Source organism: Nomascus leucogenys, chromosome 18 (assembly GCF_006542625.1).
Source record: "Nomascus leucogenys isolate Asia chromosome 18, Asia_NLE_v1, whole genome shotgun sequence".
Lineage (NCBI taxonomy): Eukaryota > Metazoa > Chordata > Mammalia > Primates > Hylobatidae > Nomascus > Nomascus leucogenys.
The window spans coordinates 3,122,467-3,141,908 of record NC_044398.1 but is presented as its reverse complement, the minus strand read 5'-3'; the positions used below and the strand labels follow the sequence as shown (position 1 = coordinate 3,141,908).

The window sequence follows — 19,442 nt, the reverse complement described above, 5'->3', positions numbered from 1 at the left end:
GGTCACAAATCTACAAATATCTATTAAAAATTAAAGATAATATTTGGCTCCTATAGTACATTGAGTTAGTCACCAATCACTTGGAAATTTGTATCTAATATGTAAACTTTCTTTATAAGCAATTCTATGAGTATATTTCAGTCTGTCAGGCTATAAAGCAATTAAGTTTTATAAACCAACGCTATCACTTAAGACAACCATCTGATTCAATTGTAAAAGTAAAGTACCACCCACTGAAGTAACTTTAACAGAAGAATAAAGCAATTAGCATAATGGAAATGAAAAACAATAAGATTATTGGCAGAATATATTTTGTAAAAACAATATTAAACACTTAGTAAAGTTCTTGTCATGGAGTAAGTACTTGTTTTATTGTAGTTATCATCATTATTTTCAACATTGTCACCTGTTTCACAAAAGCTTGTAGGAATGGAGTATAATACAAGGTAAAAATCAAAATTATATATGCACAAAATAAAGAATAAAGTTTCATAAATTCCTTTGAGTTTTCTAAAACCACTTTAAAGTCTTGCAGTGCACATGCATTGTGTAAGTACTGCATTAAGTGCTATAAGGAATATAAAGATATGTGAGATGTGATCCCTGTCTTCCAGGAGGGTCTTATCTACTGCAGGGTTTCTCAACCTCAGCACTACTGACGTTTTAGGCTGGATGATTCCTTGTCACAGGGGCTGTCCAGTGCACTGTAGGATATTTAGTAGAATCCTTCTGCCGCCTCTATCTGCTAGATGTCAGTAGCCCCTCCCTTTACTTCCTTCCAACCCCGCTACCCTAGTTAAGACAACTCAAAGCTTCCAGACGTTGCCAAATGTTTCCTGCAGGGCAAAAATCCCTCTTATTTGAGAACCACTGTCTATCTGGAGTAATCAAGCCTAGAAAAGTGCTGAATGCGCCAGGTATTAGCAGGCTGACAGAGTTAGAGGAGGGGGCCATACACTTCAGCTCAGATCAGTAAGAAAGACGATAGGACTAAAGTTAAAAATCTAGGTCTCTACAGGGTACTGTCGCTTGAGCGAACGTGTAGTTTTTTGAATTCAAAGGGTTAGAATTTCAAAAAAGGCTAAATTATACCTCAAAAATTGGTAGTAAAAATAAACCAAACAGGTCAAAATAAGGGGCATGGGAGAAGGGAGAGGAGAAAATGCTTACCTATGAGGGCAGTTGGTTTTATTTCTTGAACAATGGCTTCTAGGCTCTTCATTTCTTCATGTTCATGGGCAAACTTCTCTTTCTCTTGTGTTAAGGAAGCACGTCCCTAAGTAAAGCAAGTAAGAAAAAATTAAGAATCTGCTAAACATGTGAGGGTCAAATAAATTTCGGTATATATATTACAAATATTTATGCTTAACATTTTTATGTATGATGTGTTACAGCTATTCTTAAAGTCTCTTCTTCAATTGTCAGAATGTTGTTTCATTCATTCGTTCAACAAATATTTATATGTCAATGTTCTAGGCAAAGGAGATGTAACAGTGAACAAAACAAAGTCCTTCATTTAATTGATATTAAAAATCCTAATTTTACAGACATGTGAGAACTAGCATTAACAAATGGCAATGCAAAATATAATTTAAATAATGATACTGTTTGCCACACGTTGTGTTTTATAGCAGGTCTCAGAATCTGGAGTTGGCTTCAGCTGTAGCACTACCGATTTATGCTACTGACCAAGAAAAGAATTGGAAGTCATATTTATGTCACTGTTAGATTTTCTCAGTAAGTATTCATTTTATATGTTTTTGTTTTTAATGTTCTGATTATGAATGCGCCGTGTTATCTAGTAAACATCTAATTATAATATTCTACCTCCCAATTTTAAAGATTTGACTACATAATGGATTACTGCCTAATTTTATATGGTACTTGATGACTTACAAGTTGTTTTCACATATTTCATGTGATCCCCTCAACAATTCTGAGAAGCAGGACAAGTATAAGTATAGTCATTTTACGTATGTGGAAACATGTTCAGAGGTTTTAAGGGACTTGCTCAAGGCAAGAGATTGTACTGGAACTCAAAGCCTTTTCAATATAGCACAGAATCACCCCAGGCAAAAACTTAACAAATAGTATGTCATAGTCTTTGCAAATTGTTAATAATGAAGATGGTACAATTTTCTTGCTTTAAAGGGTTATTATCATTTTATTTCTGTTGTTTTTGTTTGAGATGAGGTCTCATTTTGTCATGCAAGTTGGAGTGCTGTGGATCAGAGGTCACTGCAGCCTTGAACTCCTGGGGTCAAGGGATCCTCCTGCCTAAGCTTCTCTAGTAGCTGGAACTACAGGCATGCACTACCATGCTTGGCTAATTTATCATTTTTTTTTAGAGATGGGGGGTCTTGCTATATTGCCCAGGGTTGTCTCGAACTCCTGGCCTCAGGAGTGATCTTTTCGCTTCAGCCTCCTGAGTCACTAGGATTATAGGCGTAAGCCACCATGCCAGGCTCTGGTTTTTTGTTGTTGTTGTTGTTTTTATTTTGTTTTGTTTGTCTTTTTTTTTTTTTTTTTTGAGACAGAGTTTTTGCTCATGTTGCCCAGGCTGGAGTGCAATGGTGCGATCTCGGCTCACCGCAACCTCCGCCTCCCGGATTCAAGCTATTCTCCTGCCTCAGCCTCCCAAGTAGCTGGGATTACAGGCATGTGCCCGGCTAATTTTATATTTTTAGTAGAGACAGGCTGTGTTTTTAAAAGCAATATACTGAATTATTAAAAAATTTGAAACATATGAACCTCTTTGTGCTTGTCTCCTCATCTGTAAATAAGGATAATAAGAATTTCTACCTCATCAGGTTGTTTGTGGGGTAAATGAAATGTAATATAGGTAAAACACTCAGGACTGTACCTGTTTTATAGTAAGAGCTCAATGCTAGTTGTTGCAATTAAAATTTTTATGAAGAAGAAAAAAATCATAATTCCAGCACTTAAAGTTTTGGTATATTTTCTCCTATTAATAATCTGCTGTAGGCTACGCACGGTGGCTCATGCCTGTAATCCCAGCACTTTGGGAGGCTGAGGCGGGCGAACCACGAGGTCAGGAGATCGAGACCATCCTGGCTAACATGGTGAAACCCCGTCTCTACTAAAAAAATACAAAAAATTAGCTGGGCATGGTGGCAGGAAGGAGCCTGTAGTCCCAGCTACTCGGGAGGCTGAGGCAGGAGAATGGCATAAACCCAGGAGGCGAAGCTTGCAGTAAGCCGAGATCACACCACTGCACTCCAGCCTGGGCGACAGAGCCAGACTCCATCTCAAAAAAATAAAAATAAATAAAAAAAAGAAATGATTAGCCAGTTTTGAGAATCAGTGCACTAAATGATCTATCATATCCCTACCACATGCGTTTTTAAGAGGTTATGTGCTATGTTTTCAAAAAAGTATACAATAAAGAGTCTAAAGAAGAAAAGCTATAGAAAAAGATAAATTGGAAGTCACAGCTTTTTTGGCTGACAAACTGAGATATAATGAAAAATATTTAAATTGCCTAGAATGGGAAACAAATAATAAAAAGACAGATGAATAATGTATGAAAAGAAAAAGATATATGCTTAATCATAAACATCTTTATTAATCATAGTATACCCACTGGCAGCTCCTAGACACTGAAGCCAGAACTTAGCCAGAAGACATTCCATCTAGTAAGAAGCATAAATTACCCACGGCAACACCTTCAAAGGCTTGATTCCTGGTATGACTTACAAATGCTGAAAGAATGCTGAAAAAAGTCCAGGAATCACGAAACGGTAATACTAGCAATACTGAAGGTCTTACTTGACAAAACAGAAGAAGCAAAAGACACACACACAAAATGTCTCCCAAGTATGTTCTCTAACCATTTTCAAAACTGACTTGATGACCTAGTTTAAAGAAACTACTGGAATGTGACAACCTTTTCTAAATCCGGTAATACTGAGGCAACTACCTGTACCTTTGGACTTCTATTTTCTAGACTAATGGCTTATTTTTCTTTATTTTTCAAAATCTGATTTGGAATATATATTCGTTATGCCAATAACTTCAGTTGGTATGGAGATGAGTAGATGTCTTTTCCCTTCATTCTCCCTTTTCAGGATCCCTTGCTGGAATCTTTTTGCCTTCTTTTGGCAAAGTGCATGTGGGCACCTCCCACCTCAGAAATCCCAAATTCTATGACGCATCTTTTCTCTCTCTCTTTTTTTCAAGAGTCTCTAATTACCTCAAACATATTATGGATAGCTGAAACTTTATTTGTGATATTATTACTTTAATCTCCCCTATCCCTTTATATTGTGATGATTCTGACTATGTCGTGGAAGATATAACCAGATTTAATTACTACCTTTTCAAAAGCACATATGTTTGTAGTGGGCATAGGGAGGAGAATGGGGGCAAAGGTTGCCAAGATTTTGGGCTGTTATTCCACAGCCCAGGACAGGAATAAGTAAATTAATTCTAGATTACCGGTGATAAATATTTATTCCTTCCTACATACAGGGACTAGAAAAACTCTTCCGCAAGCCCCAGTTGGACTACCTACCCCCAATTTACTGGCCTGTTTTTGCTGTCATGTCGTTAGTTTATCAGAGTTGAACCTGGCCCCTCTTTGGATCTGTAGACAGGGCTTTCTCAGCACATAGTCAGTAGCATTTCACTGCATTTGTTGCAAATCAGGTATGTGCACTTGCTAAAAGAGTCCAGAGCTGTGTTTCATCATCTCAGGAAAGATTAGACAAAGATAAATTATGTGACAAAAGTATAGTAAGGGGCATGGAGTGTTTTTAATGTAAGATAGTAGGTGGTGAACTCCATCAATATTTAATTTTGTATGTTAAAAATCAATATTCAAAATCTTCTAAGACTCATGCATATAATCTTTGGCCTCTGTTCTTTTTAATACCTACATGCATTGATCATACTCTATATGAAATAAAAAAGAGGGAGAAAATAATCAAGCCAGATACTTTTTACCAGCTTACATAGTCTCTTTGGAGTTTGACTTTTTTATTAAACCACAGTGTATGAAATGTATTAACCATCATTCAGGGTGAAGGCAGCACCAGTTAAAAATTCTGATAAAATAGCAGATAAACTATATAGTCTGTAGTTTCAAGCCCTCGACCTAGAGATTACACTTTCAGGAATGAAATAACTGTATTGTCAAAACTACCTTTATAACATACAATATACCTTTATTGACCATCTCTTTCTACAGGAGCTAAACATTTAATTATAAATCAGTATAAATTATAAATACAGTACAGCAAAATTATTTAAAACAAAACAAAATAAAATAAAAATAAAAACAAAATTCAAACCAGTCTATGGCTTCATTCTGGGTTAGATGAAATCGATCCTTCATAAGGTCTCTTAATATTCCACTTTTTATTTTGATGTTCTGTCTTAGCATTAATTTGGTTTATTAGTGAGAGCGAAAATATATTTATTTAAGACAAAGATTAAACCTGGTTTGTTTTGTGGTTTCTTATCCTCCCTGAAAATGCTCCAAATCTTCACTGCAAAATGCAAATACTAGGCAACATTCCCTTTTCATCCTCTTTTCACTGTCTTTATTCTTACTTTAATTTTTGTTTTGGAAGGTTTTTTAAAACTAAGTGTTAGTTTAACATTAAAATATATTAATATTAGTTGACAAAGTTAATATATAAATTATTTTCCACTATAAAAACTAAGGCATCTTATGTTTATTATTATAAAGTACAAAGATATTTGAATATGATCCATAACCAAGTAATTGACTTCAATTAACCTTAGAGATATGGATGAATTATTTACAGTATTGATATTCTATAGCATTAACTCTTTCCACTGCACATATGGATATGGGGTAAATGATGGAAAATGCTATGCCTGTGACATTGAAAGTTGAAAGAGAAAATATGCTGGAATAATAATTATCTAGCATGATGATGATATAACTTCAAAGATGAGCTGACTTCACAGTTCATGTTTTAGTTTTCGGCATGGTGTTTTTAAAAAGTGGAGTTTCACCAAGAAAATTTTTTATTTAAAACTTTATGGTATTTTTACATTTTATAAACAATTACATTACAAGTTAATAAAATTAATAAAATGATTATTATTGGTTCTCAGGAGATATAAAAGTACTAAGAATGAAGGATAAAAAACACAAAAGAATCATGTAAATTTGAAAACAGGATTACACTAATTTACTGGTTATTCTAAGGCTTAGTTCTGCAACAAAAATCAATATAAGGATTTTGACTGTTTAAAAGCATGAAAGAAAAAGTGAAACTTAATATGTATCTTTTATATTAAATAGTGTACAATCTATTAAATATATAACAACCTTTTAAAATGTAATTTTAAATTGGCAAGCAGAATATATGAACTTCTTTATTTTGGCAAGTAAAAGACATGAAGTAAGAGAGACTGACTAGATCTAGCCAACTACTTCACAGTTATTCCAAGTATTATATCCATGGACTCTGGAATCTCAGCTCAGTAAATGTGTGTTAAAATTATTCAAGATGCTAAAATCTATATATTTTTACACAGATTTTAGGTAAAAATTTCATCAGAGACAACAAATAAAACCACATAGACTTCCACTTTTTGGACTTTTGAATATTTTATATCCCTAAGGACAGCAATTTGTATAGCTTTCTCCACAGCTCCTACTATTCCTACTATATACATGACGATGACCCCCAGATCCCTATCTCCAACCTAGACACTTACCCTCTGTATCAGTCCCGTATCTCCAACTGCCAATGGGACATCTCTGTCTGAGGTCTCCACAAGCACCTTAAACTTACTATGTGTGAAACTGATCCTGTTACTTCCCTTAAATTGGTCTGTTCTTTATTCCTTACTAGACAGACCCCAAGGAGTCCACCTAGACTCCTTCCTTCACTCTACCCTACTCCTGCTTCCATATTTCATCAGTTACTAAGTATGCCACTTCTATTTCCTAAATACCTACTGAATTAAGTTTCTTTCACTCACCTCCATGGTCATGCCCCAATTAATTTCTATCTGGATTATTGCAACAGCTTTGTAACTAGTTCTTTTTCTCAGTTTCCCCTCATTGCAATCCATCCTCCATAATGCCATCAGAGTAAAGGAGAGGCAAACCCCCCTGCATAGGTTTCTTTAATTGCTCATCTTCGGTGTTCGGAAAGCCCTTCATCTCTTGTCATCTGCTTCCTTTCTAATATAATCTGTAAATGTCCCTTATACCAAAATATTTTATTTTGTACATGCTGGTTCTCCTGTCTGTAAAGCGACTTATTCACTCATTTATTAACAAAATATTTGTTGTCAGGCATGTGCTATACATTGTATAGAACTTTGAAGATCTAAAGAGATGAAAGGCATCATCTTTAGCTTCTATCAAGATCTCTCAGTGAACTTGCCATCATATTTCCTTTGTTTCAGTTTTGTATATAGGAAATGTAAGACATCTATGGAGACCCTAGATAAACTCCTAACTCTTCCTTTCCAACTTAGCTTAATAGACACCTTGTCTTGATATCTTCCTCAGTACTCCCATCTTTTTCCTTAGTGCAGTTGGGAGCATCATCTCCTGTGCACCTTGACACCATGAACATATTTTTTATAATACTTTCATATGGTTCCAGTTCTGTAACTCATGGCTTGAATTTTTCTCATTAGGCTAGCAGCTTCCTAAGATCAAGGGCTTTATTGAATCCCCAGAGTCTAGAACAACACCCGATCCATAGGTGGTTTTATTCAATAAACATTCTTATTTCATGCCCACAACTTGTCACATGATGACAGTGTACAAATTTTTATACTTATGCTGATTCTTCAAAGCAATAGCAATTTTTTTTTTTTGAAATGGAGTCTCGCTCTGTCACCCGGGCTGGAGTGCAGTGGCGTGATCTCGGCTCACTGCAAGCTCCGCCTCCCGAGTTTACACCATTCTCCTGCCTCAGCCTCCTGAGTGGCTGGGACTACAGGTGCCCGCCACCACGCCCGGCTAATTTTTCTTTTATTTTTAGTAGAGATGGGGTTTCACCGTGTTAGCCAGGATGGTCTCGATCTCCTGACCTCGTGATCCACCCACCTCGGCCCCTCTAAGTGCTGGGATTACAGGCATGAGCCACCATGCCCAGCCAGCAATAGCAATTTTTAAGCCAAGAAATCCATACTGAAAGCCTCTGTCTTTATATATACTTATTTACTACAAAAGTTATGCATATATTTTTTCTTCATTTAAAGAAAAATATATCTATGTATATTGATATTAAAAAACAAATATTTTTCTAGCTTTAAAGGAACAGATTACTAAGAATTCAAAATATATAAAAAAGACATTAGAAATAATGTTTTAAGGTAATATGCATTTGATATATTTCCTTCTATGACTTTTATATACAACTGTATTTTAAATAAAAAATAATATATACTATGTTATTTGTTTTTTTCACCTAACATTATATTATGATTCCTTTACCATGTCATTTACTGCTCTTTGAAAACAATTTTAAGCCTATACAATATACTAATGTGGCTATTCCACAATTCATTTGACAATCATCCTTTATTTAGGTAAGTGTAACATATCACTATTATAATTAATGTGTGATAAACCATATCATTATTGTAAATAATGCTGCAATAACATCCTCATATATAAAATACTATATACATCTCTATCTCCATGAGAGAGATTCTTTGAATGGAAACTAGTGGCTCAAAAATATAAACTTTGAAGGGCTCTGAATACACATAAAACAGCTTTCCAGAAAGTCTGTATGTACACATTCACATTTACTTCTACACTAAATTCCAGAAGACACTGCTTACCATTATTTATTCCTAATCATTCATCTTCACATAGGAAGGGGATTTATATGTACTTTTTTCTAGCAGTTTAAAGAATGATTGATATGCACAGGTGGCACAAGTATTAATAATGCCTTACAACTATATAGCAATATGGCCACAAACCTAATTTTATTTAGTTCTCAAAATACTATGAAGTAGGTACTATTATTTCTATTAAAGATGGAGAAACTCAAGCTCAGGTAAGATAACATTCAAACAAGCTATTTATCAAAGTTATCTCTCAGGAATTCCCATTCAAACCCTTAAGAATTTGGTTGAGAGAAAGTAGCAGGTAAAGGGTAGCTATTTCATTTCTTTCCTCATTTCTTTCTAGCTAATGTAGAATTTGATCACCAACTCTCAATAAAAAGTGATATATCTAGGTGTTTCATCTGTATCAATATCAAACTGCTAAATTTGAAACTAAACTGGCCAAGTGCAGTGGTTCATGCCTGTAAATCCCAGCACTTTGGGAGGCTGAGGCAGGAGGATCACTTGAGCTCAGGTGTTTGAGACCAGCTTGGGAAACATAGTGAGAGCTGTACAATTTTTTTTTTTTTTTAATTAGCCGGATATGGCAGCCTGTAGTCTCAACTGCTCAGGAAGCTGAGGTGGGGTAGGGATCACTTGAAAACAGGAGGTCACGGCTACAGTGACCACGGTGGCATCACTGCACTCCAGCCTGAGTGACAGAGTGAGACCCTATCTCAAAAACAGAGAGAGAGAGAGAGAGACAGAGAAAAAAAGAAAGAAGGAAAGAAAGAAAGAAAAGAAAGAAAGAAAAAGAAAGGAAGGAAGGAAGGACGGACAGATGGAAGGAAGGAAGGAAAGGAAGGAAGGAAGGAAAGAAGGAAAGAAGGAAGGAAGGAAGGAAGGAAAGAAAGAAAGAGAAAAGAAAGAAAGAGAAAGAAAGAAAGAAAAAGAAAAGAAAGAGAAAGAGAAAGGAAAGAAAGGAAGGAAGGAAAGAAAGAAAACTAAACTAATTCAAATGGACTGTCAATTCAAAGGGGTGTAAGGAGCTGACTCACATTGCAGATGGAATCTGTTCCTAAGTCATAGTTTTCTTCTTTATTCAGAAGAGTATCAGTATTATTGTATGACATGATCATTTGTATTTAATGGCTACTCTTTTAATATAGTGTAAAGGGAGGTGGTAGAAACAGAGCTGTCTTTGAGATTGTCATCCAGAATGGCATATTTATCTTTATTCTGGTTAAAAATGACAAATTCTTACCTTAACTATTAATCCTTTTGAATCAACCAGCCATATCTTTTTGATGGCTTTCTCTTTTGGTAAACCTTCTTTTTCCAAGGCCATCACAATCAGGTGTGCAATCCCTAGGGCAGCCTCAGTGATGAAAAGAAAAAATTTTAAAGTTGTTCTACATGATTTCTTATTAAGGGTTACATTTCACCCCATTTTGTCTTTGTTAGGGGGGACAAAATATTTTTGTTACATTTAGGTTAAGCCAAATAACTATTATTTACCCTTTTTACTACAACAGAGCCACTATTATGAGGCTTGCTATTTGGCCACAGATAAACTGGTGATATCCTTGATTGTCAGTGTATTTAATCCTGTTAATACAACCAAGATTTGCTCCAAGAAAAAATACTGAATTCAAAATAATGAACTGGTCAACCTTGCTCATTGAACTGTATTGTTTATTGTTAAGTTCAAGCTACTCTAATTGAATTTGAAGAAAGAAGCTTGGTCATTTGGATGGGAACTTGACCAATTAGGCAACAGAATGAAACTGACGAAAAAAAAAAAAAATCTGTGTTTCCAAGCATCTACTTACTCTTCTAATTTGGATACCAAACGTGCTGTGAAATTTATTGCAAGATTAAAGGAATCAACTTCCTTGGTATTTGGTAAATTTTATAATTATCTATGAAATTTCCAATATCTTTTCAGGGACAAACAAGTGCTAGTTTTGAATCATCCAACCATGAATTCTTCTGCCTAGTTGAGTATTAAGAACTGGCCTGTGCCATTCATCAAACCCTTTGAAAATTCAAAGAGGTTTATTAAAGTTAAATACAGCATGTAATAATCCGCAAAATAGAGAACTCAGATGTTAATGAGCTGTCATTTAGCCTTGATTTTTATTTCAATGTGAAAGTGAATTTGTGATTTACATTCTGAATACTTTCACATATTTGTATCGTGGCATTTGAATTCTAACTTCACATATTTTGTTTTATCTAAAAACAAGCAAAATGAAAACCAATACAACATAAACAATTATCTACCAGTGTAACATATTGTTTTGTTCATAATCATATTCAAGTTGAAAATTTAAAGTTTCTTGAAATATATATATATATATATATATAGCCACAAAATATTTCTCTATTACTTACATTCTATAATTCTAAAGAGATTTTGGCAGTTTTCCCATAAGAAACTCAAATTCAACTAACATTTTAATTTCTATTTTGGGGATGAATTATTATTACAGGAGTCTAGTTTTCTTCTTTCAGATTATTAAATTAGGCAAATAATAACAAAGCATAATTTGGTTTTGCTGCAGTCTCTTTCCAACAATTTAAAATATTTTGGGATTTTTGCATGTGAACAGTAATTATATACTATGAATCCCTAATTCAAAATATTTTTTCTTAAAAATACATATGTTGTTACATACGTACACACTGAATTGTGAGTCAAATTTTAAAAACTTGTATTTGTAACACTGGACTATACTAAAAGCCAGTATCAGATAAACCAGCTTAAATACATAAAGCCTTGCATATATACACATACATTGGAAAGTTTTCCTGTATGGCACCTTAGATATGCATAACAAATACCTATGGCAACATTTGATAATATTACAAATTCAAAACTGTGAAAAATATCTCATTACTTCTAAATTATCCTATGAACGATTAATATGTCTCAGTACTTAATTTGGGAATCTTCCATAAAGCCTACAGTGGTAATATACTAAAAATTTGAAAGAACACGTCAAATCTTGAGTTAATGAGCAATTAACACTAATTATATGTTAGTTTAGGAGAACATAAGTATTACAAAAGACAAATACCTCTCCAGCTCCTTGGAATAGTATTGTTTGATCAGACAGTTTGTTCTTGGTTATTCGAAGAGCTGCAAGGAGACCTGCAACTGCAACAGATGCTGTTCCTGAAACCAAATAATAAATATCCTTGAGCACCTCTGCCCGGCCGCCCCGTCTGGGAAGTGAGGAGCGCCTCTGCCCGGCCACCCATCATCTGGGAAGTGAGGAGCGCCTCTGCCCGGCCGCCCCGTCTGGGAAGTGAGGAGCGCCTCTGCCCGGCCACCCATCGTCTGGGAAGTGAGGAGCCCCTCTGCCCGGCCGCCACCCCGTCTAGGAAGTGAGGAGCGTCTCTGCCCAGCCGCCCCGTCTGGGAAGTGAGGAGCGTCTCTGCCCGGCCGCCCCATCTGGGAAGTGAGGAGCGCCTCTGCCCGGCCACCCATCATCTGGGAAGTGAGGAGCGCCTCTGCCCGGCCGCCCCGTCTGGGAAGTGAGGAGCGCCTCTGCCCGGCCACCCATCGTCTGGGAAGTGAGAAGCGCCTCTGCCCGGCCGCCCCATCTGGGATGTGAGGAGCGCCTCTGCCCGGCCGCCCCATCTGGGATGTGGGGAGCGCCTCTGCCCGGCCGCCCCTTCTGGGAGGTCTACCACAGAGGCCAGAAGCAATGTGGGGGCTGGATGTGGTGGCTCATGCCTGTAGTCCCAGCACTCTGGGAGGCCGAGGCGGGTCGATCACTTCAGGCTAGGAGTTTGAGACCAGCCTGGCCAACATGGGGAAACATATGAAAAATACAACAGACAAACCAACCAACCAACCCAGCAACAACAAAACAGCTCTACCCTGGAGTCATACTCTAATTTTTTCTATTTTCCTCCCTTTCTGATCCTTTATCCCTCTTTCTTTTTCTTCCCCTTCCTTCTCCTTCTTCTTTGTCAAATAGAGGATTGAGTTATTATCATTGATCCATACAAAGTCCCTCTCTCATTTATTTTCTTTAATTCCCACTCCCCATTTCTATTCCCGTCTTCCCATGTGCAACCTTCCTAATATGTTTGATACGCATCTTTTTGTTTGTATGTATTTTTAGAAAATGTTTATTGTTTTGTGTGCAAAAAAAATTAATAAAAAAATATATCCTTGAGTAATCCTCAAACAGATCCTGCCAATTTCCAAGCTTTTATTCACATCTTGAAATAATCATAAAACAGGTTAACTGGTACAGAAGAGAAACCTGTGGTTGTCTTATCCCATGCTTGCATATGTGGTAAAATTCCCAGGCTACTGACATCAATATTTTAAGATAGCAGCTTATTACTATTCTTGAAAACTTCCCGAAAAGAAGATTCTGTGACTTATCTTAGTGACATAATCAATGAAAGGATGGGATCTGGATTCCTCAGATTCTAGCTCAACAACCCACTGACTAGCTGAAAGAATTTAGAGAAATTATTGTGTACATCAAACAGATAGTTTCCTCATATGTAAAGTAGTTTTACTTTATGATATAAAAGATTAATAAGTGCTATTAGAGTCTTCCATCTAATTACTCTTGGGGTTTTGAAATCTATTAATGATCCCCTTCACACAAAGAAGGCTTCACACAAAGAAACTCTTCTTCACACAAAGAAACTCTTAATGTAAGAGTTTCAGAACCTCAGACAGGAAGACACAAATAGTAAATTCTTGCTGATGATGGTATTGGTGCTCATGATATTTTTGATACATTTGGAATTTAATGTTAATAGCAACTAAAATCTAATTATATTGTATTATTTAATAGACTTTTTACCTATGAAAATCACTGGTGGATCCCAAAGGTAGTAGATAAAACTAATGCAAAATTTCTTTAAGATAAAAATTGTATTTTCCTCATCGTGTCTCATAGGCATAAAAACTTCACCAGTTCCAATTATATTACTTTACCATATAAGCATTCACAGATCACAAAGCAGTTCTCTTGCTTTGAGTGTAATTACACAGCTCAACTTCTTTATGGCTAATAAAGCAGCAGCTTCTTGCAGCGCAGCACTTTCCAGCTGTATCTACACTTTACTCCTCTAAGGTAACATTCTACCTATAATGTTTCCTACATCACTCAGCTGGGTAGTAAAGCCTAGCTAAACATTGAATACCCTTATTTAACATTATGGTTAAAACAAAGATTAGACTAGGTTTGATGAATGACACAACGATGAAGCATTATGTATGTCAAGTATCAAAGATAATCAACATTTCACAATCAGTAAATTTGTTCTATTCAATCTTTTAGTTTCTTTCTTGTATAATTAGGTAGCCATAAATAAGAACACAATAAATAATAATTGTTGAAGGCCTATTAGTCCCATACGTGTCTTTTATTTAGGATCACAATGTGTACTACAAAAATAAAATGCATGCAATTTAGAGTCACTATTGCAATAATTATGAACTGTGCTAAATCATATATTATGAAAAAGCCACTTTTCTATACATTACTTAAGGTGAAAATCTATGCAAAAAATATGGCTAGTGTATGTAGAGAATATATCATGACATGATTAGAATGATATTTTCCCCATGCAAGATATATTCACTAGAGTCATTAAACAGATGAAAGAGAATTTAAACTAGAAAGAGAGGTATAGATATCCACTTACTAAATAAGAAGTTATTCAGAAATAGTAGCTCAAGCTATATCTCTCTTGGATTCTTTTGAAGTAAACTGGCCAGAAGTTTGGATCTGGGGAACTCTGAGCTCCCTTCCAACTCTGACAGTCTATGATTTTAAGGGTTTCTATAAGATTTAACCAGTTGAAGCATCAAAGTTGAAGTATCATCAGCAATCACTGTATTTGTATTATTATTTTTATTTACATCAAATTGGACATTTACGGTCAGATAGACACAAAATATTCTAAAATTTCCTAACTATTTGGTACCTTATTTTCATATGGTTAGGCTAGATCACTCAAAACTCAAAATGTGTTAAGTTCACACATTATATTTAAAGATATATTTCATGATATTTCCTGAGAACATAATGAAAACACTAATCTTCCACTTATATAATTAATTAATAAAATCAGAAAGATATTTTTAGCACTATCAAAAATTTAACTTGAACATGATTCTTGTACGTGGCCTGGTACTACCTTGATTTAAATTTCATTGCAGAGAAGGGAATACATGTAGAAAATTGAAATTTCATAAAACTGTAAATTTTTACAATAAATTATTCCATAATAAATTTTACTTTAAGATTTAAAACTAAGCTTTTTATACATCTGACAGAACTCATGCTTAGGTTTACATTCATACTATCAGTTTTTATATTTTATTTTTATTTTTTTATTTTGAGCCAGCGTCTCACTCTGTCACCCATGCTGGAGTGCAGTGGCTAAAGGAGAGAACCTAAAAGAACATGAACATTTAAGGAATAGAGGGCAGAAAAATGTGTTATAACACATTTTTGTTATAACACACATTAACAGAAAAAAAATGATCAAAGAGTTAAGAGAGCATATAGTTACCTGAAAACAGAGAGAAGTAATGACAAAGAACAAAGGTCAATCAAGAAAGAAAATGAAAAATTGCTATTGGATCTTGCAATTACGTCACCTGTGACCTATCAAAGAGTCGTTTTTAGTGGCATGCATGATAGGGCTGAAGATGGACGGCAGTATTCTGAGGAAGAAATAAAAGGTGAAGAACAGGAAGAGCAGGTGTGGAACACTCCTTGGAGAAGCTTAGATAAGAAAAGGAAGAATGGGGTGAGGATGGAGATGGGATGGGAGGGAAACAAGGTTGAGGCAAATATATTATTTTTATGTTTTTAAGGGAAGAAGGACATGGGCTGCTGGAGGGAAGAAAATAGAATTGAGGCAATAATTTTAAGACTTAAAGCAATTTAAATATGGTCTATGGTCATAGACTAAAGGGAAGAAGGCAATAGAGAGAAAGAGGTTGAAGTTACAGGAAAAGAAGCCATCTTTTAACCATGAACATCTTTCCCAAAGTGGTGGTGTGTCATTATTAGTGAGGCAAAATATATATATATATATTTTTGAGACAGAGTTTCGCTCTTGTTGCCCATGCTGGAGTGCAATGACACGATCTCGGCTCACCGCAACCTCTGCCTCCCAGGTTCAAGCGATTCTCCTGCCTCAGCGTCCCGAATAGCTAGGATTACAGGCAAGCACCACCATGCCTGGCTAATTTTTTTGTATTTCTAGTAGAGACAGGGTTTCTCCATGTTGGTCAGGCTGGTCTTGAACTCCTGACCTTAGGTGATCCACCCGCCTTGGCCTCCCAAAGTGCTGGGATTACAGGCGTGAGCCACCGCGCCTGGCCGAGGCAAAGCAATATTTTAAAATTCTTCTATGTCACATTCTTTTGTAATAAAAATATTTAACAAAATATTCTTACATTCTAATTCATGCGCTTTTTCTGATAAGTATTTGACAAAACATATTTTAATACAATAAAATAGTTTAAAATTTTTTTTGCATTTTAATATAGAGAAATCTTATAGGATCTACATATAAATATATGATCTACACATAAAAATGTTTCAGAATGTTAATTGTAAGTCTTAAATGAGTATTAACTCAGAAAATCTATGAGTAAGAAGAAGAAGTATAGTCAGAATGCTATTTTCTTTCTTTCTTTGTATAACTTGTCTGCTACGATCAGTTATGTCTAGTACTTTGTCAAATAAGTGGTGACATAATGAAGAATGTCACTGATATGAGATGATGGCAAATTCCAAATTACAACATAAACAACAATACCACTTTGGAAAGGATACTAATGGAAGTAAAAAGCTTTGGTACTAAGTTATCTTGCTAATGAAAGATTATATATTAGGTATTTTTGATATTATGGCTCAACAATTGTGCCATGTTTGATCTTTTTGCAGTTGAAATAGTTATTCATAAATACATGCTCATTGTGGTAAATGCATTAAACAGTTGAAATCCAGATAAAGACAAAAAAGTCACCTGTAATATCACTGTGTAGCTGTAACCACTTTCAACATTCTGATGTATAGTTTTAACAATTTTTTTCTCTTACTGATATGTGTATATTCAAAAAATTTTAATATATAAAAAATACCTCATTCCATACTTACTATTTTAACATGCTTTTTATCTCTTAAAAATATCTTGTGAATACCTAACCATGTCTATATTTTAAAATATTATTTTGTACAGTTATAATATTCCATATTATGGGTATATGGTAATTCATTTAACCAAACCTCTAGTTTTAGATATTTACAGGATTCTGATTTTTTGCTATTAAAAATAGCATTGCAATACTTTGTATATTTAATTTGCATATCATTATTTCTTCAGGATAAACTTGTACAAAAGAATTGTATCAGGTAAAGATCTGCATGTTTTTAAGGTTTTTGACACAAACTGGCTCCCGAAAAGTTGTATCAACCTATACTTCTACCATCAATGTATGCAAGTGCTCATTTTCTAAAAGCATCATTAACAGTTGGGTTTATAACAAAAATCTTTGAAAGCTTGATAGAGAAAATCAATTTCTCACTTGCTGTTTAATAAAATTTTTAAAACTTAATAGTAAGGCTAAACTCCAAAAATATGTTTACTGGCCATGGTATCCTTTTGTGAATATCTGTTCTACCATGTCTGATTTCGATCTTTTCAATTATCAAAGCATTCGGTATAAGATTTCACTATATTTACAAAAATGTAGCCTAATATATTAAATGTATTTTAAAAAAATACAAGTCAAACTAGTTTATTATGGCAAAAATTTCTATGTGCAATATTTAGAGTGTCATGTTACAGAGTAGCCATTCCAGAGGCTACTATGAGAAGAAAAATTTCTTTTTGTAGCTTATTTTAAATGACTAGAGGTTGAAACCTTATTTTTTTCAGTCTGAATTTGCTGAATTCTGATTGTCTTCAGATTATATAATTATGTGGCCAATTTCTTAATAGATTCAATTTGTGCATTTTTTCCAGTTTAAAATAATTTATAATGAGAATGCATTCATGTCTAAAATACATTTTGAACCAAAATCTATAATCTATACTATTTAAGGTTATTTTAGATAACTAACTTAGTAGAATTCTAAGTATATACAATTTTAATCAAATAGTTTTCATAAATCATATCTTTAAATAACACATCTGTTAAAAAAAGAAAAGAGTCCACCCAAGGGTCCAGTGTAAACACATTTATTTACATGGTAAGGCTGTAATGGTTAGATAATTATTTTTGTTGGCACTGGAATGCAAATTCTGTGCCTGCAGAGAGGAAAGTATTACATCTGTGGGCATAATGGTAAGAACATAAGGTTAAAAAGGTAAAAAAGAACCATACAGAGAAACTGTGTCATAAGAGCACAATTTTGTGTGATGTGCACAAAATGGTTTGGTCATTTCTAGTCAGAACCCCAATAACTTGCCAAAGATTTTCTCTAGTCAGAGATTAGACATATTTTTCTCAAACCTATCTTTTTGTTTCCTAAGGCAGTAATACTTTAAAATTCCTATATGGAAATAATAGACTATATATGTGCAGATTATATTTTAGGCCAAATTAGTCATGAAAAACTAGTTATTTAATGCCTCCATTGTGGTGACCTGCTTGGGGGGCATATTCTGTTGTGGATCCTCAGGGCTCCTTCATGCACTGCTCTTGACCTAGGTTTGGCTCTTGCTTTTGATATCCTGTGCTCCATCCTTTAATTCTGATGTACCCCAGAGCCCGACCTCTAAATTCTTGGCCTTGATGGATAGAAATCCTGACCCTAATTGCTTGTTTTGTTTGATAATTTGAATTTAGCATTCGTTTTCTTAAACTGAACTCTGTTTCTTATTAACTCTGCATGATAATTTGAAATTATTTAATACTGGTCTTTAACTTTGTATGGACATTTACATGAGACCCACAAAATGAGAAGATATACAATATTAAAGGAATTCTGTAGTTTTGTTCAACAGTTTACTGGTGGCTGTTTTAGAGAACACTGCAAAATGAATTGACAAGTGACTTAAAAACACTGGTCTACAAAGCATGTGTTTGTAGCACCAAAGGCACTTTATCATTATTAAAATGGTATCTTCAAGTTAGTATGCAATACTGACATGGTTTGGCTCTGTGTGCCCACCTAAATCTCATCTCGAGTTGTAATCTCCACATGTTGAGGGAGGGACCTGTAGTTCCCACGTGTCGAGGGAGGGAGGTGATTGGATCATGGGGGTGGTTTCACCCATGCTGTGCTTATGACAGTGAGTGAGTTCTCATGAGACCTAATGGTTTTATAAGTGTTTGGAAGTTCTTCCTTCTCTCATCTCTCTCCTGTTGCCTTGTGAAGAAGGTGCTTGCTTCCCCTTTGCCTTCTACGATGATTGTAAGTTTCCTGAGGCCTTCTCAGCCATGAGAAAGTGTGAGTCAATTAAACCTCTTTCCTTTATATAAATTACCCAGTCTCAGGAAGGTTCTCTGTAGCAGTGTGAAAATAGACTAATGCAAATAATATTAAAATCAGGCTGTCTTTGTATAGCTCACAATTCTTAACACCTGGAAATTTCCAGAGTATTCCATTTCTGAAATCCTATATTCACTT

At 35.0% G+C, this 19,442-nt stretch overlaps 1 protein-coding gene across 1 annotated transcript in view; it reads right to left on the bottom strand.

Moving 5' to 3' along the window:
- ME1 (malic enzyme 1) overlaps positions 1-19,442 on the bottom strand; it is a 217,811-nt gene that overhangs the window by 16,231 nt on the left and 182,138 nt on the right. Inside the window, exons 8-10 of the mRNA XM_003258282.3 lie at positions 11,886-11,983; positions 10,067-10,180; positions 1,171-1,276 (exon numbers count right to left, since the gene is read on the bottom strand). Coding sequence (XP_003258330.1) covers positions 1,171-1,276; positions 10,067-10,180; positions 11,886-11,983 — 318 coding nt within the window. The remainder of the gene's footprint in view (positions 1-1,170; positions 1,277-10,066; positions 10,181-11,885; positions 11,984-19,442) is intronic.